At 47.0% G+C, this 24,701-nt stretch overlaps 2 protein-coding genes across 10 annotated transcripts in view; one reads left to right on the top strand and one right to left on the bottom strand.

The window, feature by feature from the left end:
* Window positions 1-24,701, bottom strand: part of SLC6A6 (solute carrier family 6 member 6) — a 118,042-nt gene that overhangs the window by 53,884 nt on the left and 39,457 nt on the right. For 3 of the 9 annotated variants that reach the window (XM_074602894.1, XM_074602890.1, XM_074602898.1), the window contains exons 1-2: window positions 4,960-5,100; window positions 427-462 (exon numbers count right to left, since the gene is read on the bottom strand). Coding sequence is in view for 1 of the 9 variants with exons in the window: in XM_074602889.1 (XP_074458990.1) it covers window positions 427-462 (36 nt within the window). In the remaining 8 variants the exon portion in view is untranslated. Of the gene's footprint in view, window positions 1-426; window positions 463-2,287; window positions 2,574-2,802; window positions 2,935-4,959; window positions 5,141-24,701 lie in introns of those variants that run through there. The other 6 variants (XM_074602896.1, XM_074602889.1, XM_074602895.1 and 3 more) reach the window with 4 other exon arrangements.
* LOC141749489 (uncharacterized) lies at window positions 4,557-14,393 on the top strand. Its single transcript, XM_074603056.1, has 4 exons — window positions 4,557-4,579; window positions 4,860-5,741; window positions 6,698-8,124; window positions 9,267-14,393. The coding sequence occupies exons 1-3, from the start codon at window positions 4,557-4,559 to the stop codon at window positions 6,723-6,725; spliced, it is 933 nt and encodes a 310-aa protein (XP_074459157.1). The 3' UTR covers window positions 6,726-8,124; window positions 9,267-14,393.

The raw sequence follows: 24,701 nt of genomic DNA, 5'->3' as shown, positions 1-24,701 counted from the left end.
CTATAGGCAGAACTTGGATTTTGTAGGATCCAAGGCAGAGAAGCTGACTCTTGCCACAGGGTTTGGGAATCGGGGATTCTGGGGTGCTAAAATGAGCTCTCGCTTACGGCTCTCCTCCGCTTCGGGCAAACGACTTTTTAACGCTATGCCTCTGGGATTTACACACCGACTTTATGGGCATGCTGCTTAAACGTCTGCAAAGTGCTTTGCAATGGTTTCTAAGTTCTGCAGTGATATGCACAGAAGAACTGCACAGATAGATTTAAGGTAACAGTTGCTGAGCATTATTACTGTATAACTGCAGCCTATTTTTACATGCTCTATACTTAGTTTCTAGAAACAGATGGTAAATGTTCAGTATTTGAATGTTTTAATGGGATTTATAACCCTTTTGTAATTTCATAAACAAGCATAAATAACACTTACATGAAGAAGAGTCTCTCTTGAATGGATTTTCGCTTCCTGTTTGGAAAAGGAGAGAGAAAAAGAAAAGGCAAAAAAAATATTTTAAAAGAAAAAAAATGGGTCTCGCAAGATAAGTCAAACATGTTTCAATGTTATCATGCATAGTGTTTTCTGCATTTCATCAGTGTGAACTTATATTTGAAGAACGTCACGACACTGCACGTAGTACCAGCGCCAAAACCAGAGATCATTTCTCACTTGTTTTATCCTATGTAAAACACGGCAGAAAATTTGACTGTATCTGTCTCCAGAGCAAGGAAGTTGCACTCCAGCAGTGAAATAAAATGCAAATGCCTTGTGATCGGAAGCAAAAAAGGAAGAACTTTTAACTACATTCCAGCTCACTGATAACCCCGTGCCTTGACGTATGGGTTGCTCTCCTACCTAGGGACAGCCTGCCTCCACCAACGCCCCACGGCATGGCACTCCTGCTGCGTTTTGGCACAGTGTAATCATTTTTCCACGCCAGCGCTCAAGCACCGACTGCATTCAAACCCAGTTTGGGCAGCCACGGCAGCGAAGGCGTTCTTCGAGGCTGTGACCATTCTGGGCGACAGAGAACCACAACAGGAAACCCAGCAACTGCTAAAATGCACGAACCTTCCCGACAGCCCACGGGGTCTTAACAGCCACCCTCCTGTGGCCCCCCTGCCACCCACCCTGCTGCCTCCCGCCTAAAGCTCGCTGGCAGGACCTGGATTTGATTCACGCTCCCCTTCCACCAACCCAGCTGGTGGGTTTGGTGGATGCTCTTGGAGCAGGGTTTAGGGTCAGCGCTACGCGCTGGTGTACATCTGGACGCATGGGGAAAAAAGGAGAGAGAGAGTGATATAAATCCAGAAGATGCTGCAGGACAACAGTCACAGTTTCAGTCAGAGACTGGTTGCACGGTAGCCCTTCCAATGGCAGTTTTGGGGAGAAAAAAGGACAATGAAGAGTGGCAGTTTCTCTCAATTTCTACCACATTATCTTAGATCAATATTAGCTACCCTGTAAGCAATTTAGAGTACTGCCTACATCTACATGCCTGGAGATGATACTCAGCTAGCACAAATCAATTAAATCCATGGCACTACAACAGCTGAGGATTCAAGTAAATACACATGTATGGAAGAAATTCAACAAATATTAAGTGACTGCATTTTCCTCCTCACGTTTTCCTTCCAAATGCCAAGGACCCAGTCCTGCAAGCAGCCCCCCCAGAATGGCATTCGAATAAACTTGAGTTCTGTGCACGGAGCACTTAGAGGACTGGACTCAGGATTACTTTAAAAAACATAACCCTGATCCATGCTGGTCACGTAAATTAAGTTAGTGATGAGAAGCAGTCGAAGGCACTAATCCTACTGGGTAATCTATTCAAAGCCGCGCTTCTTAAACGATCTACAATTTATTAGTATGACCAATCAAATACGCATTACTTGAAAAAAGGCTTTAACTACCATGGCTTTCCCATCCATTTTTATGTGTTGTAATATGGTTAAGTTTAAAAGAAACAAATCAGCATAATCTTTTCAGAGCCATTTGCCAGCATGATTAAAAGCCTGGGTAAGGCACCACTGTAGAGACTGCCCTTACTGGTAGAACTGGCAACACTGCCGTCGGGGCACTGGGGCAACGTTGCCCCATTGCCTGTCGGGGCAAAACTATGGGGCATTTGAAAACCTAGATGGGGCAAAATTAAAATAATTGGGATTTGCTGCAGAATCTTGAGGCGCATCGATGAAAATCCTGGGAGCATCACTGCCCAGGAAACATGGCAGCCTGCTGAAAGGTTTGTGCCCAGGAGTCTCTTTGGAAACACCCAGCCCACAGGACTCACCTAGAAGCCACTAAGATGTAGCTCAGTCTTGGTTAGGCAGAGAACCGATTTTAAGGAAAACTCACTGAAATATTTGCAGTGATTCGCTGCAAGACAAGATCCTCCCCGAGGCTTTACAAACAGAGCTGCACCCAGGCACGGGGGGTTTCCCAAGGACTGTGCAGCAAGTGTAAGCCAATCTGAACTGTCTCCCTGTTTTTCCATGACAACGTCGCACCTCTTTTCATACGGCATTGCACACAGACAGAAGCCTCCTACCACAGCCCCCACATGTCACCTCTGACATTTAAGAAACCTCCAGGCAACCCACCCAAAAGCTACAGACTGGGGACCACCAACAAAGAGCAGTATGCCAAATTTTGCTCCTGGCTACAGCAAAGCAAAATAAAATAAAAACTGGTAGCATTTGAAGGATTCCAAATGCCTACTGGATTCTAGACCAATACCCTTAAACAAACAAAACCCCCCAGGATTTTGATCTAGCACCCCCAAGCACGCAACCACCTTCTCGGTACCTCCAAGTATCACAGTGCCATCTGCAACCTCCTGCTTTTGGCCAAGTATGACAGAAAACAACCCTCCCGCCGCACAGTAAAAGCTGCGGGTTAATAAATGACAGCCAGAAGCGGGCTCTCCTCCCTCGGCCCGCCCGCAGGCTGGGGGTCTGCGGCCCGCCCCCCCCCCCCCCCGCCCTCCGCCGCCTCCGCGGGGCAGCGCCGGGACCCCACCGGGAGGGAAAGGTGTCTGTCGCCCTCCAGTGGGTGCAGGCTCCGAGCAGCCCAAACCGGGAGAGAGGTGGGAAGGGCAAGGAAGAGAGAAGGTGAGATGCAGGCAAATAAAGAGAAGAGAGGAAAAAAAAAAAACCAAAAAAAACTCCGCAAAGCAGAGAAGAGACAGTTGAAGAGGAAACACGAAGATGCTATCTCTGAAAGTGCCCAAAATAAAGTTTCCAGTGTCAGTCTCAGCAGGGCAACAAAGACATCCTCCCGCCACACTCGGGCTCCGGGCGAGGGACGCCGTCCTGCCGCTGGCTGCCTCCACCGCTCACACGTTTTGCTTTAAAAAAAAAAGCAAAACCCAACCACCTTCAGGGGAATCTTTCCTTAATACTCTGGCAAACGTGGGCAATGCCAAAAAGCAGTCAGCTCGCCCAAATGCGGACCCAGAAGTAAACACCCGGCTGTCAAAAACCGTCAGGGTTTTCAGCAAAGCCTCTCCCCTCCAAATTCCACAGCAGCAGCTTTTAATGGGCTGATTTACCCTCAAACCCAAAGCCGTAAAATCTAAACCGGTAGCAACTGTCACCCGAATTACACAGCCGATGACATGTAGGGCTGCCTCACTTTTTTGCTAGTCCAAAACTCCAAACATTTTGACATGCAAGTAATAAAAAAAAAAATTGCAGTTACCAAAATAGCACTATCAACGTAACCAGCTCCTCTCGGCACATTTTCTTAATGCCTTTCCCAATACGGTTAAAAAAATGGGAACTAACCAAAAAACTCCATCTTTACACCTTGGCACAAGCTGTGCTGGAATATGTGTGGGGTTGTATTTCTTCATGTTTATCTGGATCCTCTCCCGCTACTTTTTTTTCATTGGTGCTTTCCTTTAAAAGTAGCTCTTATTGAACAGCAGAAATCAGCTTTTACAATTTCCAAATACAAAGTTTTGCCACCCTCGGAGCTGCCTAAGGAAAAGACAGCTTGCCTTCCACTTCCTAAATAACACATACTCTGCATGTTTCTTCGCCTGTGTGAAATAAATTCTCCCATGTTCTTATATGGAAACCTTGCGAGTCCTCCCACATGCCGCCTGTTACAATATCAGGCAGAGATGGGCATTCATTATCTTAAAGCCAGAGGGTGAATTTTGGATCCAAGCTGCCCCAAGACGAACCCAGCATTATCGTCCCTTCGCACCAAGCCGAGCTCGGTTAACCTGCCCTGCGCAGCCCCTGCGTTTTAATTTCAAGCCCCAATCACAACTTTGATTTCAGCACACCAAGGATGAACAAAATACAAGGAAAAAGAGCGAAAAAAAAAAAAAAAAAGGGAAGGAGCAGGCAGTGGTATTACCCACCTGGTAGGCCCATTAGCATCAGATGTAGCATTGCCTGTACCAGCCTCTTCGCTTGAGGTTAGCCCACGGCAAGCAGGAAAAAATACAGCGGGGAGGGGGTGGGAAGGCGAGAGAAAAAAAAAAAAAAAAAGAAAAAAAAGGAAAAAAAAAAGGCAAAAATAGCCGGGGAGAGCAGCGTGCTCCGTGGATGTGCTGGAGGGCCGCCAGCAAGTGGGGAATTGCTGCAAACTGTTATCGCGAAAAAAGTTAACGCAAGGTGTGGGGAGGGGTGAAGGGGGGGGGGGGATGAAAATAACCGCTGGGGAGAAGGAACCCGCAGGGGTACCGAGACGGCTGGGGAGGAGCGGGGGTTGAAAGAAGAAGAATGAATAAATAAATAAATAAATGGAGGGGGGGAAGGGAATGGAGGGCACCCCGAGGCGGCGCGGACAAAGGGAGGGCGCCACCGCCGCCCCCGGCCCGGTTCGGTTCGGCTCCGCTGAACGCGGAGCGGCCGCCCTTTGTTCGCCGCGGCAGCCGGCGCCTCTCCGCGCCTCTCCGCGCCTCTCCGCGCCGGCCCCGCTGCCCGCCCGCCCGGGAGGCGCCGGTACCTGCGTCCGCTGGCCGCGGTGTCTGCGCGCCGCTGCGCCCCTGCGGCGGGTCCGGCGGAGCGGTGCGGCGCGACTAGCAGCGCCGAGCGGGAGGAAACGGTAATTTATAAGCGCTTTCTTCCTGACCTCTCGTGTCTGTTGTCTAATGAGGGAGCTTTGAGCATCACCCATCCTGCTGAGTGGAAAAACACCGGCACGGCCTCTTCTTTGCTGGGGAGGGGGGAGCCTAAAGGAAGGGGTGTGGGGGAGGAGGGGCCATGCCGCAGACACGGCGGCGGAGCCCGGGCTGGCAGGCGGCCGCGGGGCGGCGGGGAGGGGCGGGCGGGTGCGGGGCAGCGGCCGCCGCCGCCGGGGGGGGCCGCCCCGGGCCGCCCGCCCTCCCCCGCGGGGAGCGGGGCCGCCCCCGAGCCGGCCCGGCGGGAGCCGGCGCTCGTCCCGCGGCTGCCGGGGCGGGGAGGGGAGCGGAGGGCTGCCAGCCGCGGCTCTGCTCTCTCTAGTCTTCATTTTTGTATATTTTTTAAAAAAATCTTTTTTTTTTTTTTTTTTAATCTTTACACAAAGAGCGCCCTTCTCACAGACAAAGCATCCCGCGGCATTGTCACCAGCGCTGCTCCTCCCTGCTCCCGGGCCCTGGCTCTGCTCCTCCGCGGCCGCTTTTCCCCCCGGGAAGGTTGGCGAGGGCTCGGACTCCGGACCCGGTGTCGCCCAGCCAGGCTTTTGGGGCATTTGGGCTCGGCAACAGGCTCCTGCTGGAGGAAACCCAAGGGAGCGTGGCCTGGCAGGTACCTGGGAGACCCGGGATCTCTCTGCTCTTCTCTGTCTTCCCCCAAAAGAGCAGTCCCGGCACGGGGCAGCCCCCTCACAGCTGGAGGACAAAGTACGGCCAGGGCGATGGGCAGGAGAAATGAACAGGGCAACGTTTCCTCCTGCTTTGGGTTTCATTGCACTGAAAGCTGGTGCTTTTTCTCCTGCCGGCGAACGGGTACATGACTCAAATATGTCTTTGCTCTCCCACCCGCATCTCCTCTAGTTCTGTTAATGGAAGGATACAGCAGCATGCAGACTCGCTAGGCATTTTCATATAACCCCTGCTGAAGACTTGCTAAGATCCTCTTTACTGCAAAATACGGTTTGCATTGTGAGGGCAGAACAGCAGGGAAAAGGAGATTTTGGGCCATCTGTGTTTCACAGAAGTCCCGTGGTGCTAACCTTGCACTGGGAACAGTGGAGATGGACCAAAGAAGAGTGAACAGTCCCCACAGCCCTGCGCTCCCAGGTGTTCCCAGGTACGAGACCCAACCTTCCTACACCACAAACTAGGGTGGCAGTCACTGGGCGAGGCACCTTTGGAGCCCATCACCGATGCATAGGCTGCCGGGAGGATCAAATTCCATCACCGCAGCCTCCAGGGAGGTCTCTAGAAAAGGCTGGTTCATGCAAAAACACAGAGCACTGCACCCCTTCTGCACGCTCCTTGCTGGCAGCACAGTGTGCCAAACACAGCGTGCCACAGTCACGCAAGCGGTTTTCCCTGACTCCAGTCCACTCTGTGATTTTCCAGTATCTGAGCTCATGTGCAAAGTGAATAGGTTTTTAACTGTAAAATAGAGACAGGCATAGGATATATGCAGCTAGTTGATGACATATCTCCACTAAACAGCCTGGTTTAAACTAATAACATGATGTAGCGCATCCTGCCGCCTACGTCTTCTGATTCAGGTTTCTCGCCTTACTGCAGCTTTGTATTCGTGGGCATCCTGTGCTGAAAGCAGCCAGCATTTTGTGAGACCCCACCAGGGACCACAAACGCAGGTGGCTCTTGGCCGCACTAGGGAACGAAGCGCAACGTTTCTCTACCGGCGCAGCCACTTGTTCAGTTGCAGCGAGGATGCCTTGCTGCAGATTAGGAACCAGCGCTCACATCGGTGAAATGTAAGTGGCGGCTGGAGCCTCATCTGTGCTAAGGATCCTGCCAGCACAGCTGTACCACTGACAGCAGTGGAATATTTTGCTCAAGTTCTCTAGAGGAATCAAAGCCTGTATTTTCTGTCTCTGGCTCTCTCTTGTTCTGTTGCTCCTCGCTCATTAAAAGAAAAGTCAGCCACACAAAGCACATGGTTGCTCTCTGTGTTTAAAAAAAAAAAAAAGTTTGGGGTAACAAACTGTCAGCCAAAGCTGTTTTGAAGTTAGAGGCGTGTAAACAGTACCTGGAACTAAGTGGAATAATAACAATAATAATTAGTCCTTTTGTGTCATAAATGTGCGTGTTGCTGTCTGCTGTTTCGTTATGAGGCAGCACAACTCCTGAGAATGTGCCTGACGAATATTTGGGGGACCTCAGCCTCCAGCCGCCGCAGCGTACGGCAGCACTGCTGCCCCTGGCTCCTCCGGCTCGCTTACGTAACCCAAATCGCAAGTTGGAGCCCAAATTACAAAGCGTAAGCATGTGTATAATATTAAGCATGTAAATGGGGCCTGAAATTACTATCCTTTTCCTGTAGGTCTGGCTTTAATCTGTTAGTATTTTTACTCCCGCAGTTCTATCGATTTCACTGTGCGCTGGTGCCATTCATAGCGTAACCAAGCCTAACCCCTTGAAAACCCCACCATCGAGGCATGAACCCAGAGTTAACTAAGCCAGGCCAAAATCATTCCTGTTGCAGGCAGGTGTAGTTCAAATGGCTTGACTACCGGATCTCGAGTGTATGCAGTATTAAGAAACGTACAGAAAGCAGAATATAATGTTGCTGTGGCTGCTTTGCAGAGCAGGCGGAGCGGCAGGGTTTTGCACCCCAGGCCAAGGCACAGGTCAGCAATCACCTTCCTTCGCGTTTTCCCTCTTTCTTAGAGACTATTTTCGCCATTAGCATGCTGAGCCGCTTTCTGGAGTTTTAAGGTGTCGGGTGCTGATACAGTCAGCGCCTCTGGTATCTGTTTAATCCAATAACATAACTCTTTTTTAATCTCCATGTCTGGGTCACAGGGTTTAAAAAAGACGCTGGGCCAAATCCCCAGCTTGGCTACAACGTGTGGAAATCTACCGAGAAGGCACGAAAGTCCGAAGAGATTCGCTGTGTTTGCACCCTGTAAAAGAGGGCTCGAGGGGCAGGGATGCGAGTGCCTGATTTCGCAGATGGATGCATACTAACGCGAGCGTGCGGCAGGGTTAGATCACATTTCCATCAGGTGGGGCGGATGGAGGGAGGGATGTCGCACCGAGATCTAAAATGTGCTCATCAGCAAATTCTCATTCATTCTGAAATCAAAATGGATTTAATATTTCTTGCATTTTCAGGAGAAAAACCTGTTTCTTTTCAATGTGTGGCAGCTAAAAGGAACATGATGGTGGACTAGATGATCGGAAAGGTCCCTTCCAACATAGTCACTTCTATGATTCTATGGTGTTTCACAGACTCAAGACCAAGGCAGGGCAAGAACAAGGAGAAGGTTTTGCAGGGATTAGGAAGACTTCGCACATAAACGTTAAAACAAAACCAGCAAAATCTATCCAGGCACAAAGTCCAGCAGAAATCCAGGGCCCAAGGAGACAGCGCTGCCTGTAAAGAAGGGTATAAGCAAGAAGGGCAAAAAGATGGTCTGAAAAAGTCCATCGCATTAATGATTCCCCAAACACCGATTTCCTACGCAAAGCTATGTGGGGGCAACCTTTGGGGTTCCCCTGTATGGCAGAGGATCCTGAGCTTGAAAAAGGGAGGCAGATTTTGTGAGGGATTTACACATCGTGCAGTGACTCTGGTTTGCAGATTTTAAGCATCGCTAAACCAGGGAACAGAACTGTTGCTATTGCTGTTACGTACCAGGATGTCTCGCTAATCCACACAATCCACTAAGTTGCTGCAATTTTAGTCTGTGTTTATTTTAGATGAAATTATGGCCTGGACAGTTAATTTTTCTTAGTTTATCCATTTAAATCATGTATAAATAAGATATCAAACAGAAATCAAAACATGCCCCGTGTTTTTGGTACACTCCCCATCACGTGAACCTGCCGGTGATGGGGTCCCACACCCAGTTTCCAAACCAAACACAAAGACAACTAAAAACCACAGGTCTTTGCTAAGTAGCCCCATTGGTTTTAAATTCTATGAAGAACGTGATTTTAATGCTACAGGTGGCATATTTTGCTTATATTTGAGAGTGCCTAGCCATTATGGGATTGTCTCCACTGGTCCTTTCCTTACCTCAAGCTAGTTACATATTCACTTGAGGCGTTCGGCAAGTCTGAAAGGCTGGAGCGGGTCTTGTCCCGACACCAGTCGAACTTAGAAATGTCTGTTCCTTCACAGGGGCCGATTCCTGAAGTGAGGAGCAAGCCCAGAGGAACCAAACAGCCTGGAACCAAAGTGAAGTGTCCCGAGTTATTGACAGTCAGCTACCTGGAAATAAAAAACTCTCGTATATCCAAAGGTTTTCACTGGGGTTTTCCAGAGCTCCTGAGCAATTTAAAGTCCTTGAAAGGAATGTACTATAGAATGAAAAATATAGGTAGTATTAAAGAATGTCTCCAAACTGAATGCCAGACAGTTTCATAAAAATGAGCTAAAAAGCAATAACAGGTACTCTGTCTCCCGCTGGATGCTGTACGAACCGTATGTTTTGCATTTCTGAAGTCGCTTCTAAACCCGTGTTTTTTTTTCTTCATCGTTGCTGTTGGGAAAAACAGTAAAAGAACTATGCATAAATGAGGTTAAAGTAATCTAATTCAAAAAATAAACAGCGTGCTTTCATCTTCAATTCGTATCCAGCCATTTGGGATCGAACTTTAAAAAAAAAAAAAAAAAGATAAAAATTCAGAAAGGATTTTGAAGGACGACTGTTTCCCTTTAAGATTAATGATAAACATACTTGTGTGTTCAAGGGAGAATAGATCCAGTGTTATGTAACAGGATAAAGAAACAAAATCCTTTTTCCTTAAATTAAAATAACCAGTGTGTGTGTGGATTTTAGTCAATCACCGAAAATTCAGGAAACCCGTTTTCTTTCTACAACTGCATTCCACATGCTAAAATTGACGTCTTCTAGCTTTTAAACAGAATCACAACAACTAAAGACGAAAAGGATTTGTTTGTCCTCTTCGACCACGGTTTGCCAGTAGAGGATTGTTCCCCGAGGAAAATTCTGCAGCACTTGCCTTGTGCAAAATTCCAAAGTTGTGCTCATCTTTTTATTCTACGTGGCATTAGTAAATCCAGTTATTGCACTTGCCAGTTTTTTTCTCTATAATCCGCTTACCTGGTACTAGATGTATGGTAACTTATCTCTTTTAATCATTTTTTGCCTGAACTAAGATTACATAAGAGTTCTTATCAAATCTTGCAATGCCTGCCTGAATTTGCCGAAAATGGGACAAGATCAACAGGTAGCGGATTTTTTTTTTTAACGTTGGCATTGTTCTTTGCTGGCTCAATCATATAAAATTTGCAAAAAAAAGCCCCACAAAAGAAAATAATTTTCTGCTACATAACCTGCGTTTTCCACTTCTGTATTTTACAAGAGCGCTCGTAGCAGAACCTCTGCCTCAGAATTTGATACATACAGTTCCTCTTTATCACATGAATTCAATTTTCCAAAAGAAGGCAAACGATACTATTAATAACCAAGATACAAGCCCTGAAAAGGCTAAGTCTCTGAATGTACTTGCTGGGGAAAAAAAAAAAAAAAAAGTCATCTTGTTGGATCTAATTCTGGAGTCATTATTTGACACAACGCAGAACAGTTTGAGATTTGCACAGAAAGGCACTGCTGAGTTAAGGTGATGCTCACTCTCGCGTGAAAGAAGCACCTTTGTGCTCCACTGAGCTACTCGGAGCTTTGCCTGCAGACCAAAGCAAATCCTGCTGATGTTGGCATGTCCTTGCACATGTCCACGCTTAATGTTTTCAGTCCTAAGTAAAGCTTCGAGTTTGGGCAGTTGAAGTGACGTTCCCTCAGTGGAGTAAGTCCTCTGTTAGCGCTACTCCGGTAGCACGAGGTGTGCTTGGAGACGATGTGCTTCTGGAACGTGCCTCTTTCCCTGCTAATAACATACATAACATCCCTGCAGCTAAATATTCTGTTCTGCTGCTGCCTGGCCTGTAGAGCAAATCCCGTGGCCTCACAAGCAGAAGAGCTCCTGCAAAGCCGAGAAGGTTACACGGCTGCTGCAAAGGTGATCTGAAGGCTGGGAAGCCAGAGGAGGTGTAGGCGAGAAGGTGCGCGTGAGGCTGTGGCAGACCCGCTCTGGAAGCAGTAAAAGGTCAGCAGGGTCCGAGGCTGCTGTGCAGAACCACTTCCATTCCCTTTGGAGCCGGGCAGGCTTGGCCTGACCACATCCCTGGTGGCAGCGGGCATCGCAGTGGAAAATAGTCCAGAAATTTATGGTGGTGAGCTCACTGACGCAGCCGAGCCCTCTCGACTTACGGGACTGATCCAGACAAGCCGACGGATTAAACTCACCGAAGAGGAAGAAGAGTGAATTCATACATGCTCATATTTCTTTTTATTTGCTTATGAGTCCCTCTGCTCCCTTTCCTCTCAAAGTGACAGCGAAACACTTACGAAGAGCGTGTAAAAAATGATTTTAAAGTACCTGGTTTATTCTGACAAATTACACTGGCAGGTGTAGGCAAACACGAAGAGAAAATACTGTAAGAAACAAAACCATTCCCAAATGCATGCTTTTACTGGCTCAGACAGATAGAGTTTCTAGCTAGGTGAATTAATGCACTGCAAGCAGAGAGAGAAAGGGCATCAAATGCTTGAGCGTCCAGAAAAAAATAGAAAATTTCAAATAAACCCTGCAAGCTATCCAGTAACTGCTCATCCAGTTACATGATTTTAATTAACAAAAACTGGAAAGCAAACATGTAATATAAACTTAAACACACAGCGCTTCGGTTTTCCGGACTACCATTCCAAAATGCAAAACAAATTGCTTGCATCTGGTGGCCGGGGAGGCAGCGCTCCGGGAGCTTTTCTTTCCACCGGCAGAGCGGCATCCTCTCCGCTTCCCCGCTATGGCGGTTCGGACCGCCCCGGGGACGTCCATGCCTGCCGTCCTCTGGCACAGCCCGGGCACAAACACATCCCGCATTGCCCACGTGCTCCAAGGAGGATGCCTGGGCTTTCACCTCTGCGGCAGCACGTCGCTGCGGAGGGCAGCGATGTCAGGCCGGTGGCTTGCAGGCTTGGGTGACCTTGAGCCTCCCTGAGCAGTTACCTTTTCTGGGCCTTTGGCATGCTCTCAAGTGATCTTTCAGCCAGAACCTCCGCTGCCTAAAATAAATTCGGCAATATTCACTGCGGCATCCCTGCGCTTCTCTTTCGGGATACCTGACTCTTATCTCCCAACCTGGGCAGATGCAGGTTTTGGAAAGTTTGGCCGGGTGCTTCCTGGGCAGCGCGCTCCCGACTGGCCCGAGGCCAGGGTGACTCACTCGCTGTTGTTATGAGGAAAGGCAGAATTTTAGGGAGTTTTCTTGCCTGTCCTTATATGCTAATGGTGTGTGTATCTGCTGTGTTCTTTAGAAGCGGCCTTGACAACGGTATTTTTACGAGGCGTTTCCCCCCCACCTGCTGAGAGACTGACCCACTGAGGAAGAAGAGAAGCTGGAGTGAGGGGTTCTTCTTCCCTGACCTTTCTCAAGAAGGCTTTCGGAGTGGCGCCTGTGGCAGAAGGGGCTGGTGGCGAGGGACAGAGCTGCCGAGGCCCCGGCAGCCACATGGCTCCGGATCAAGCAAACACAAATGCTAAGGAGAAAAAAAAAATGCCCAAATACCCATGCACTGGCAGCCTCACCCTGCCCGGCCAACGCATGCTGCATTCCCAGCCTTCCTCGCGACGGCCCAGCATGTCGCCATCGAGTCTCTCCTCCGCATAAGCCCAGCCAGAAATAAGGAGAGTCGACAAGACTGAGGGACACGACCAGGGATTCAGAAGCAGCCACCACTTTGTGTTTTGGCTCCTTACTGGTTTTAGAAACGCTTCTCTTTCTGAAAATTGCGTGTTATTTACTGTTCCTTAAAAAAAAAACAATGACATCAGATCTTCCCTTCACATGCGGTTAATAAAATTTGCTAGCAGTTGATTTAAAATGCCGATCTAAGCAAAGCAGCGTGTAATCACAAAGCCGCGTTAACATAGAGCAATACACACCGTGAGCTCATAAGGCTGCCCTCAAGCCACCCGGGACCCTCTCGATTACCTCGGGCTCAGGTTTGTGAGGAGCACAGGAGCCCCTTGGCCCTGCAGCTGCTGTGTCAGAGACACCATGCAGGTCTTTGCCTCCCGGAGACCCACCGACACAGGAGATCACACTGGGATCCTTCCAGTCCGGCAACTACGCACTCAGCTAGGACTGTCCCCGGAACAGGCATGTTTTACCTGCCGGGTGCCCCGTCCTGGTCCCGGCACAATTTTTTCTTACTGTCTTTGTCACCCAAAGACCTGAAGTTTTCTTACTTTTACTCCTTCATGTTTGCCTGTCGGGCTTGTTAGGTTCATGGAGGGAAGTGTGAAAACTTGTCCCCAGGCTCCCACATTTCCTTGGGAAGCACGTCCCAGCGACCTGCGGAGCAGCCAAAGCGGGTTGGGGATGCCCTCGGTGCTCACAAGGACACCCTTGGTCCGTGTCACCCCGCAGATAGAGCCGGCGGGGGGCTGTGGAGGGGGAGCTGATGGCGGGGCTGTGTGGCCGGGCTGGGTTGCAGCAGAAACCGGGTGTCATCTGGGTCGTCATCCGAGGCCCCGGGGTCACCCGGTGATGGAGCCGAGTAAATCACTGAGCAGAGGCTCACACTGGAGGGTGTGGTGGGCCCCTGGGAGCTTTTCCATCCAATGCCCCCAGAGGTCCTGTGAAGCTGTGCCGAGGCTGGGATGGTGTTTATGGAGGCTGGGATGGTGTTTATGGAGGCCTAGGTGGTGTTTACAGAGGCACATCCACTGGCCTGCCGGAGCTAGGGGCACAGACACCATCTCCAGCCGGAGCAGCGGACGCTGCCACATGCCCCCTCCACCTGGCTTAAACTCAGGTTTTCCCCTCAAGCTGAATTCATGCCACCCCGGAGCTCCTGGCAGCTTTGCAAATGTTGCCTGAATTTCACTTCCCTACTGGGAGACTAAGCTCCCAGTTCTCCCAGTAAGACACGGGTTAGAATCCGGGTGACATTTCTGCTGTTCTCCACCAGCATCACAGCTGTTTGCTCCAAACATCAAGATATTTCTGTGAGAGCAAAAGCATGAATTATTTCAAACTTGCCTCAGGATGAATTTTCAAGGGTACTGCGGAGACTGTTTCCACAACAAAACGGGAGCTCTTCTCCTGCTGAACTGTTCATGTTACTTTCACGAACGCTAGAAAAGAGGCTGGCTTTTTAAAAATGTCTGCAGATATCTGGAATGGGAATTTGTTTCCATTAAATCCTTTGGAAGCCCTTGTTGTTGTTGTTGTTGATGATGTTGTTGTCTAATCTGACCGAAAGTTCAATTTGGCAATTTTTATTAGACCTTGCTTTTAGGTATAGGCAATTAGCTTAACAAAACAGCAGATAGGATCTCTGCTGTGTTTGCAATGCCTGTTGCTCTGATTCTTACCTGGTGGGAAATAGCTTTGGAGGAGCAGAGCCACGTCTTTGTAGCTGTTTACATTACATTTCTGACGGAGCTCCACCCTGCTTTCCCCATTCGTACTTTGTTTTTCATGAATAAAGGTCATGGCATTGGCATCACAAAAAATATTGTTGCTGTAGAAGGAATTCAGCTGTCCCCTCTGGGTTATAAAACAAATCGCATGACAGGACAGTAATGCACTGAAACCCCGGCAGGGCAGAAATCAGAGACGGGAGAGAAGCCTAAGACCCATGGAGATGTCTGCAGACCTCCAGCATCCCACAAGTGCTGGGCTGCTGCATACTGCACAGTCTAATATTTCGCACAACCTGGTTTTAAACGTACCCCAGCTGCTAGCAGAGGGTCTGTGGTGGGTACCTGCCTCCCAGCCTCACAGGTCACGCTGCTGGAACTTATTTTCTAATAGTCAAAGGGCATTTTCTTTGCATCGATGTCTTACCATTAGTCCAACACCTTCCTGCCGCCGTTGCTGGGACAGGGGACGTGGTTACGAGACACCTGCCCCGCTTTGGGGAGCTGCACAAGGGAGTGCCGTGGCGAGGGCTCCCTGGTGACAGCAACTAGTGTAAGTCACCGGCTTGCGTGGGACTCTGACACGGTTGTATCCCAGCTACGCTCTACATCTTTTTGGCCATGTTGTGTCTAGATCAGGGGATAAATATATAGTAACGACATGCCTTGACTCAGCTATAAAGCAAATAACATCTTTCCCATGTTCCTGTATAAAAATCCACGCTGACCTCCGTGTTTGTGCTCATGCCAAATCACCACTTGCCTTTTGGTTCAAGAGCCATTCTTCTAACCTTTCGTTATGGGTGAGTCTCTCAAGCTCTCTGATGTTTTTTATTCCTTTCGGTCTGCTGGTATTTTCTAGCAAGGTGATACTTTAACTAGCTGCAATATTCCAGGACCATTTTCATTACCAATGCTCGCAGAAACACGGACCCAAATTTACGGTCCATATTTTTATGATTCTCTTGGCATATACCAAAATCTGAATTATTCTGAGAATATGAGGGGAAACTAGCAGAAGTTGCTGTATTACTGTTACAGCCAAGGACACGCGACAGCCAAAGAGCAAAAGCTCAACATCAAAAGCACTGGGGACGCTTTTATCAGGAGCACTACTCAAGTAACCTCCAATTCACAGAATTCGGTAGGAAATGTATTGGAAGAGAAACCCCAGGTTAAGCAGATCCTGAACTTTCCTTCTCAGGATCGCACCAATACAACTGTGTAGTAAACCAAATTCTACAGAAATAGTTAGGGATTTCATTAGTAAACAGCCTAGATGTGAATTCCTTGTTTTCTTCTTGGCTGAAGTCTCATGGAAGATATGTTTGAAACCGAGAACTGTCTGAATAATAATGAATACTAGTTTTTACACCGTGTTTTAGCATAATCCCAGAAATTATAATTTAAGGAGTGCAGATCTTCCTTGTTGGAAAGCCCTCGGGATTCGTGTGTCAATAGCCAGTCATCAGATAAAATCGAAGCAATTAATAAAGTATTTCATCGTTAGAAAAATTTCCAAGACCGGAAGATTTTGCAAATCACCCAGCAGGTTTTGCACATCCTCTGTCATTTGAGATTTTGTCAGTAATGAAAGCTAAATGAATGGTAAATAGAAGTATAAGGCTTAAAACAATGTCACACAGGCTCAGCGTGCACAGAAATAGTATTTTAAGGGAACTGTTAAAATTTAAACAAAATTGTTTTATTCTCTTTATAAAGCAGTCTCCTCTTGATTACTAACAGAATGAAAGCTGCCTCAAAAATAAAGAGGTTTTTAAATATAAGACCGTCACGCTCCTATTTTCCCGTAGCATTGACTAAGAAGTGGTTGCAGTTACATCCCCATTTAAGGTTTCCACACCTCTTAGTACTTTGCATTGTATTTCCTCCATGAAGTTTCACAACTTCTGCTAACCATGTTGGCCGGGGAGGCCTGCAGAGCACATCTCTGCTCTATAGGAAGTGGTTTTGGGGTTGCTCTAGCAACCTTAAATCAGTACTGAGTAAGCAGAGGTGCTGCTCAGGAGAGAAGTAACACCAAACTCAATTATTAAGAATGGAGGCAGCAGTTGCGACGACAAAGGCTAATACCCTCCAAAGAAATTGCAATTCTGTCTCTTTTACTCCTCCCCTACATTTTAATTTGGTATAATTTCTAGTCCTGGCGCTCCTTGTTGCAGCGCACTCTCCACAACTGAGGAACCGTCCTTTCCTTTGCTCACAGTGTCCCCAGATAGGAACAAAGAGCGGATAACAAATCCTCTGTGACTCTGTGGTAACGTAAAGGGAGAAGGATCTCACCCCACTGCAGAATCCAGGTCCTCTTTTGCTTTAATAAATTAGTCCTCTTTTTTTTTTTTTAAGGTTTTTAATGTGAAGCTCCTTTAATTCACACTTGTAAAGCATTCGGGGATCATCTGATGAAAAGTCCTAAAGAAACACAAGGTATCCCTGCTGCTCGGGTTGCAAAGCTAGGGCTCAAGCTCTGAAAAGAGAAGCGTGCTTAGGACAAAGTGGCTTTGAACACAGAACCAAATCACAGCAATGCACGCTGACAAACACTTCATCTGCCTGCTGCCGTTTACATTTTTCAAATACGCACGGAGCATTGTCGAGGACCTTGGCTACCTTTGTCTGTCACTGAGCCAAGTCTATTTAAGCTTTCTCCAAAACCAGTCCCCGCTGCCGCTCAGGTATTTCTTGCTGTTGCTTCTGTTGCCTTTCGTCTTTGAATTGTTTCCAGTTTGCAAGCATCTTTCTGGTACCAAAACTGAACGGAGCATTTCAGGCAGTTGTCCAAGGGCCCTGAAAGAAAGTCTAAAACTCCGTCCTCCGTGACTTTTACATAGTCAACCCATACTTCAGACCTTGTTTTAGGCCCACACAAGAAAGGCTTTGCCATCTCTGATCAGGTTTGGTTCTTTCTTTCCCCTTTGGTTTTGATTTTTCCCAGTTTTCTGGATAGATTTCACACAGCTTGCCACCACAGTTCTAGTGGACAATAAAAAAATGTATGGGAACTCCTCCAAAGTACGTGTTTGCAAGGAGTGCTATGCCAGGAACATCATTACCAGAGTCCCAGTAACAAATCCAGAACTGATGCCATAACTTTTATGTGTACCAGGGGCACTGAAACCCATGCTGAAATACTTGGCAAGTCTGCCCTTAAATTAGGATATATTCTATTGATATTGGCTACGATCGACCACAACATTCCTTGGTTTTGAGGTAGTATTTCTGAAGGGGGAGGGTTTGCGATGCCAGTTCTTGTCATGTTTTCCTGTCTCACCCTATCTCCAAGCCCAGCTAATCTGATGATATCCAACTGTCCTAATGAGCTGCATCTACTTCTAGACTGAAGCGTTGACAGCTGCCTGTCCTATTGCCAACAAAAACTTCTGAGACAACTGTATCTCATTCCTGCAAGTACGCAAATTGCTTAGTTTCCAGCCCAAATATGAGACATAACGATACTCCTTTTCATTGATCCAGGTCTAAAAAAAGGTGTGTCAAGAATGCACTCAATCATTTCCTCACGTGCAGTTTAATCCCTCAGCTGGAAATGAGGTTTCTGTATACTGGTTACAGAGGAGAAATCAAGGGCTCGTGTCCCTTACAGTCACACGGGCTAAGGTCAGTGAGAAGGACATGTTCCTCCAATTAATGTTGGCATGTGTTTACTTATATTTTTATACATTGCTAATTCCCCCATTTGCTGCTCTTGGATTCAGAGCACATGGCAAGAGCTTCAGCTTGTTCTTACTCAGGTAGGATTTAACACCCTCCAATCTTCACCGAGACCCAGCCCATCTCACGCACACGGGACTCACTTTCTTCCCCTCAGATAAAGCCCAAAGCTGATGGACCCGAAGGCTCGTGGAGGTTTCCTTCCATGGGACTCCCCAGGTCCGGAGCCCCGAAACCGGGTAATAGGTGAGCAGATAAGACCAGGCTCCCAACAAGCCACTAAAAACTAGTCACAGCCTTCTAGAGAGCAGGCTAACTAAAACAGAGAACGAATTTGCAGGGTAAGTTTTGTCTTGGGTGACTTCAGTGACCACAGGAACACGATACAGCGATCCCCAGACAAAGACAGAGAAGAGACACACAGGGACACTGCTCTTGATCCAAATGTGGTCAGAATAAATAGAAGCAACACCTCCACTGACAGCCCATCAGGGCAACTCGTCTCCAGGCAGAAATAATAGTTCTCCTTGTCAAAAGAAAAACCCACGTCTACCCTCTGCCCCTCATAACTTTTACGACTTGCCAGATTCCAGGAATCATGGAAAATGCTACTGAGCCGGGGGCCAAGGAGTAGAAAAACTAGGGGAAGCACGTCTAGCCCTGGCAGACTCCTGTAGCAGCCCGGGTCACTGGGGTGGCCTCTCCCATGCCAGCCTTTCCCACTCTCATTTTCACAGCTGAAGGTAGGACCTGTTGCTCCAATTCCGCTTTTCCTCAGTTAAGTTCCTCACACACATACAAGCACAAAAACTCAAGACGCTTACTAAGATCAGGCTGGGAAGAAAGAAAGAGAGAGTTTGTTATTGTTCGATGGTTTTTCTTTTTTTTTTCTTTTTTTTTTTTTTAATTCTTGGGATGTGCTCAAACATTACGACGGTGGAGACCATATAAGTAGCTAGATTAGAGCAACAGACATAACAGTGGTATTGGATACAGAAATTGCCGCCATTGCCAGTTCCATGGAAAGAGAGGACAAACGAATAAACATTGATGATAACATCTGAAACCACCAGGCTTGGAAAAGCCTCTTTATTTTAGGAATAATCCACTGAAAGATGCCAGGGCTAGACCTGACCAGCTCTGACTTTTTCTCAGGAGTATAATTCCCATTGAGGAAGAAAAGGATGTTGAGGGTGGATAAATCCAGGAACCTTCTGTGCCATCATCTTTTAGTCACTAAGCTCCAGGGACAAATCCAAGGGTTTGGTTGGTTGGTTGGGCTTATCTTTGTTTTTATTTTAAATCTGTAGTTTTTCCTAGGCATTTTTTTTCCAGATGTTTTTCATGCTGAAAAACTGCATGCAGTCCCAGGATGACATACAAATTGAATGCAAAGGCAAGCAAAAAATCCAAATAGGTCTATCTCTCAATATCTCTTAAGTAAAAGATGGTCTCACCTCTACAGGACCTCCTCCCCTGTTAGCAGATCTAACACACCATCAAGAATAAGGCAAGGAAGAATCCAGAAGGAAATGGTAAGCACGTTGACTGAATGTCAGTGCAACTATACTGTAAGTCCTACCCCAGCCTATGGGGCTGGAAAGGTATTTTCGGTGTCTGATATAATTTAGGAAGATGTTTCTGACAGAACACAGGCTGCGCCTTTCCAGGGAGGGAGGAACTGGCTTCTTTAGGATTACTGAAAACTTACTAAATAAGAAGCTTTCTGTATTTCTTCACAGCTGGAGAGCAATCATTGCAACACAATTAGAAAAGCTGGAGGCTGAAAGAACAGAAATTCTCTGATTTGACCCAAATTCTTTACCTTATAGCTGGTGCGTTCAAAACACATCTGGGTTCTGTGAAGCGCAAGACACTGTGTATCTCTGTCTGCCTCGGCAATATTTTGAGCTTTACATTGAGCTGAGTGCTCAAATCCAGGGAGGCGGCATTGGGAGGCCAATCCCTTGGGACATCCTTGGTGTCAAATTCTTTGAGGATACTTGGGTAGACTATGCAAAGGGATCACTTAACGTGTCTCGGGGAGGTGACATTTACCTTCTGTAGGGCACCAGGAAGACCATACATTGTAAAACTGTGCCCAATTTTGGTCTCCTCAGCAAAACAGAAGTACTAAAAAATAAATCCAAGCATGACTGCAATGCAGTTTTAAGAGGCTTGAGATTCTGGTTCAAGATGGGGATGCCTAAAATACACATTAAGGGTGAAATGCCGGCACCATGAAAATCAGCAAGAAAATCTCCTGGTGACTGCGTTGGGACTGTATCCATACAGTTTATCCAGACAAAGACAGTATAAACACCAGAGGCTCAATTGTCCCTGAGCTAACAGTGCTCAGTTGTTTAAGCGCAGGAAACGGCCCACCCTTTTCCCACCTTTGTACACCCAGGCAGGGGTCAGACGCAGTGTAGCTGCCGTAAGGGCAAGGCTGATCCAAGTTAATGTCTGGCATAGGGCGACCAAGGCAGGGAGATGGCAGAACCGCTGCCCTGGTGCTCTCCGAATGACTGCAGAGTCGGCCGCAAATGGGGCAAACGTACGGTAAATCTGTGGAAATGCCCTGTGGCCAAGCAGGTACGCTCCACCAGTTGTCTTGGAGAAACTGGCTTAAACCACTGCTCAAGACACAGGTTTCTTTCTTAGAGTATAAAGTCAATACTCAGGTGAAAGAAAGGTTTCAACACTTGCCTTATAAGGGGCAGAAGTCCAAGGAAGCAAAAGTACCACTGCCATCGACACAACACATCCCGCTTCCTTCCCGTATCTTTTGCCATCACAACAGGATCCTCAAGTAATTGTTTTTAATTCACGATTGAGGTGATTTCATCCTTCGCGTTCATTACCTGAGTAAGCAAGTACATACTTCTCTCATTCTTCATATTTGTCCTGATTATTCACCTTTGGTAATGGAACATATAACAGGAGAGGGAAGGCGTGAGTTCACTGCCAGGAAGTGCCTCCGCAGGCAAAACGAAATGCAGGTACGAAAGTCAAAAACATGATGGAAGAGAAAACTATCTTTTCATTTTTTCTTAACTTAAAAACTCAAAGCAAAATAGTTGCCCAGTCCTCTACAGGGGCTCTGCGCAGATGAAGTGTTGTGAAGCCCTCATCTTAGGAGTAGCGAGAGGAGGCGTCAGAGCTGAATTTCCATGCTGCACAGACGCGCACACATTTAATCCGGTTGTGGTTTTCTTAACATGCAAAGATCCCAAAGTCAGCTCTGATTCGACTCGTCAGTTCCAGCTAATTTTCAAGCTAAGGGCTCTAATAAGCAGACTCAAGAGCATCTGGGCGAATTTAGCTCCAACCAATTTGCCTCTAGAACATCCTTTGAATACATTTGCATAGTCTGTGTTCACAAAGCTACATAAAACATGCCTTGCCAGCTGCTGGCTGGGCCTCTCAGCCTGGCATGCTGCTGTCGACGACGAATATCTGCAAAAGCCTTGAAAAAGCCCTTACAGTCATTCACCTTTCCTTTAGTTGATATTAAATGTACCCCTGCATAATGGTGTGTGACGGATGTCTGGAATAACGGTGATTGAACCACTGGGCAGGCAGCGTGCAGGCAGGGGGCTCATTGCCCCACATCGCTGTGCCGCAACCTCGGCCTGATGATAAGATAGCTGAGGGTAAGAATGTAGAGCCATCGCTGCCACCCGGACTTGGCTTTCCCACCGCAGCACAGTGCCAAATTTGATAGTCTCTTTGGTGATCCAGGCACGTACCCATTAAGACAAGTTTATTTTAAAGAGGTCAGGTAGCAGCTGATGGGCGCTGGGAATCTTTTAGCATTCCCAAAACAGGCAGTGTTTGAATGAACAATCTACAGATGCAAACCTCAGCAGAGGTATTGGCAACACCCTGTGCTAGAGCCTTCCTGAACTTCGCGTACTGGCTGTTTGGTGCCTAATTATAGTCCCTATAGCAGTTCGTTATTTACAGCCCGTTGGGATGTAGGGATCCTGGTCAGCTTCGGAGTCCCTTTGTGCCAGGTGGTGCACAAAGACAAATGCCAGCTGGGGTAGATCATACGAGCTAAGGCCCTGCAAACTCTTACCCATGTGCTGAACTCTCTGTACGGCCGTAACTTCGCTTGGTTCAGCCTGATCCGTGCAGATATGCAGTTCTATTGTGTTCTAGTTCATTATCTATTTAACACCTATTGAACTCTCTGCAACTGCTTAAAAGCATAAAGTAAATCATGCGCATAAATGTTTGTAGAATGTGGGGCTTAATAAAGACCAGCAGCGATACGGGCAGAGGAAAGCTTGAGAGAGAGGGAAGATAAAAGTAACCGTAAAGGGAACTTGTGATTACATAGACCAGCTATATACATAATTTGTGGGCTTCGTGGTTTGGGAATTCTGTTTGTTTGCTTAATGTAAATGAGCAAGAGAATTTAAAGAATCTCTGCCACCTACTGAAGCCGAGAACTGAAATGTTCTAGGCCTCACCCAGTGCATTTATGAGTCTTTCCTTGTTCAGGAAAACACTTGGCCATGTTTCGCACTCTAAGAGGAGAATACCAAACAGCGCGTTTTCTGCAAGAACTGGGGGCCGCTTGCCCGCAAAGTGCAAGCCCAAATCAACATGCTGTCCCTCAAATACTCCTGCACAACGAGCCTAAGGAGGGGGGACTCCTGTGAGGCCTGGGGGTGTTTTTTATTTCAGTATTTGTGAACTCCTTTCTGCATTACTTGACTAGCTCTAACCAAAAGCCACCTTTGGGAATGTTCTGTATTTAGCCTCTAATTTAGACGTACCCAATTTAGATGCAAGTTCTCACCATGCATCACTTTTAGAACAAGTTTCTTTGTAAGCTGTTGACAGAAAATGTTTATAGTCCTATTATAATCGAGTAAAAAATGTGAACTGAGTAATGGATGTAATATCTTTTACTTCAGTTTACTGGAGTTTATTTCCCTGTTGTGCAAAGTTTTGTCCAGATTTTTTAAACAAATTCACTTTGTCTTGACTCATGCTTTTTATTCTCCGCAAAGAGTTTAACAAGCTGAAGTTTGGAGAGTTTGCAGACTGCGTCTGTTTTGGAGTGACAATATTTCCAGGGAACCAGGATTCCTAAAACCAATTATGTTAATCAGAAATGTGTTGTAACTCCTCTGCTTTGGGAACACTGAGATAACAGGTCACCTTTAACTTACTGACACACTTTGAATTTTGACTACTGAATACTTGCAACAATCTACACATCGAGTATCAGCTATTTGTAGCAGTTGGCAAATAGAATAAAAAAGGTGAAACTGAAGGATTTTTTATCAGCTCTCCGCAGGTCTAAAAGTCGTATTTAACAAAGGGTTTCTATACTTGCTGAAGTTAAGCATACACTGAAGATAAGCATAAGCCTGGAAGCTTTGCTGAATTCATACTCGGTTAGGTACGTCTTCGCAGTTTTTGCTTAATCTGGGCCACAGCTAACAGCTGAGTAGCGATACTGAGCGTAACAACCGGGACTCCGGGGAGGGTGTGGATGCTAGTTTTTACCCACTTAAATTGATCGCTATTCAAGTTTTGTGTCAGTTACAACACGTTACAAAGATAGACTCCACAACCAGGCCCAAGTTATCTTCTTGATTTAATGACACCTCACTTTCTTATAGGTCTCCGGAGCCCTTTAGCTTTTTACCTTGCTGGGTGGCTTTCTTTTCAGCCCAGGGTGCCAAGTTGGCCGATCTCATTGAATATTGATAAGTGAAACGAACAAGCCTTCCCTTTATTTAACATGGGTCTTGTTTGCTCTTCCTGGCATTGGATCATTATTACGTCTGCAGGGAGGGTTAGCTTTTAATCTGCGTGTTATTGTAACGTGTCTCCATCAAGATAGAGGCATGCCCCAGCAGGACAAGGTGCTGTGAAAGTTCAGGTTGTTGCTGCTAGCTTCCAGCAAAGGAAATTATTTTTCAGCCACCCATGTTGAATTGCCAGTGGCCAACACAGAAACCTTTTGTCGAACAAAAGCTACCGGACCACAGATATTTACAACACCTAAGATGCAGCCCAGCCAGACCAGCAAATCAAAAGCCACATCTTGAATTTCCTACTGAAGGCTTGATCTTGTTAAGCTTGACTTGCCTAAGAAATCTTCCTTCATGATATTAATGCTATTGATTCGAACATGAACCCGATCCTTTTCCTACAGAAATTCCCTCTGAATAGAGTACTGAGAAGCCAAAACTTGTGGATTACACCGGTGAAAGAATATGCTATGAGCGGGCCTTATGGGCTTTAGGAGGAACAGAACAGAACACAGCACACAATTATAAATCACAGGATCGTGCTCTTATACCAAACACAGGATCCTTCCAAACCTCCCTCTGACATGAGCAGGAGGGAGGTGATCAAGGCTTCAGTCAATGCTGTACTGCAA

Source organism: Larus michahellis, chromosome 10 (genome assembly GCF_964199755.1).
Source record: "Larus michahellis chromosome 10, bLarMic1.1, whole genome shotgun sequence".
NCBI lineage: Eukaryota > Metazoa > Chordata > Aves > Charadriiformes > Laridae > Larus > Larus michahellis.
Note: the sequence above shows the minus strand (reverse complement) of the source record. Positions and strands in the feature narration are given on the sequence as shown.

What these genes read in the sequence shown, in the direction of transcription:
- LOC141749489 (XM_074603056.1), top strand. Translation starts at nt 4,557, where the DNA reads ATGTGCTGGAGGGCCGCCAGCAA. An exon ending in TGCTGGAGGGCCGCCAGCAA is followed by an intron (nt 4,580 to 4,859) that starts GTGGGGAATTGC and finishes CTGAACGCGGAG; the next exon opens with CGGCCGCCCTTTGTTCGCCG. An exon ending in AAGGGAGCGTGGCCTGGCAG is followed by an intron (nt 5,742 to 6,697) that starts GTACCTGGGAGA and finishes GCCTTACTGCAG; the next exon opens with CTTTGTATTCGTGGGCATCC.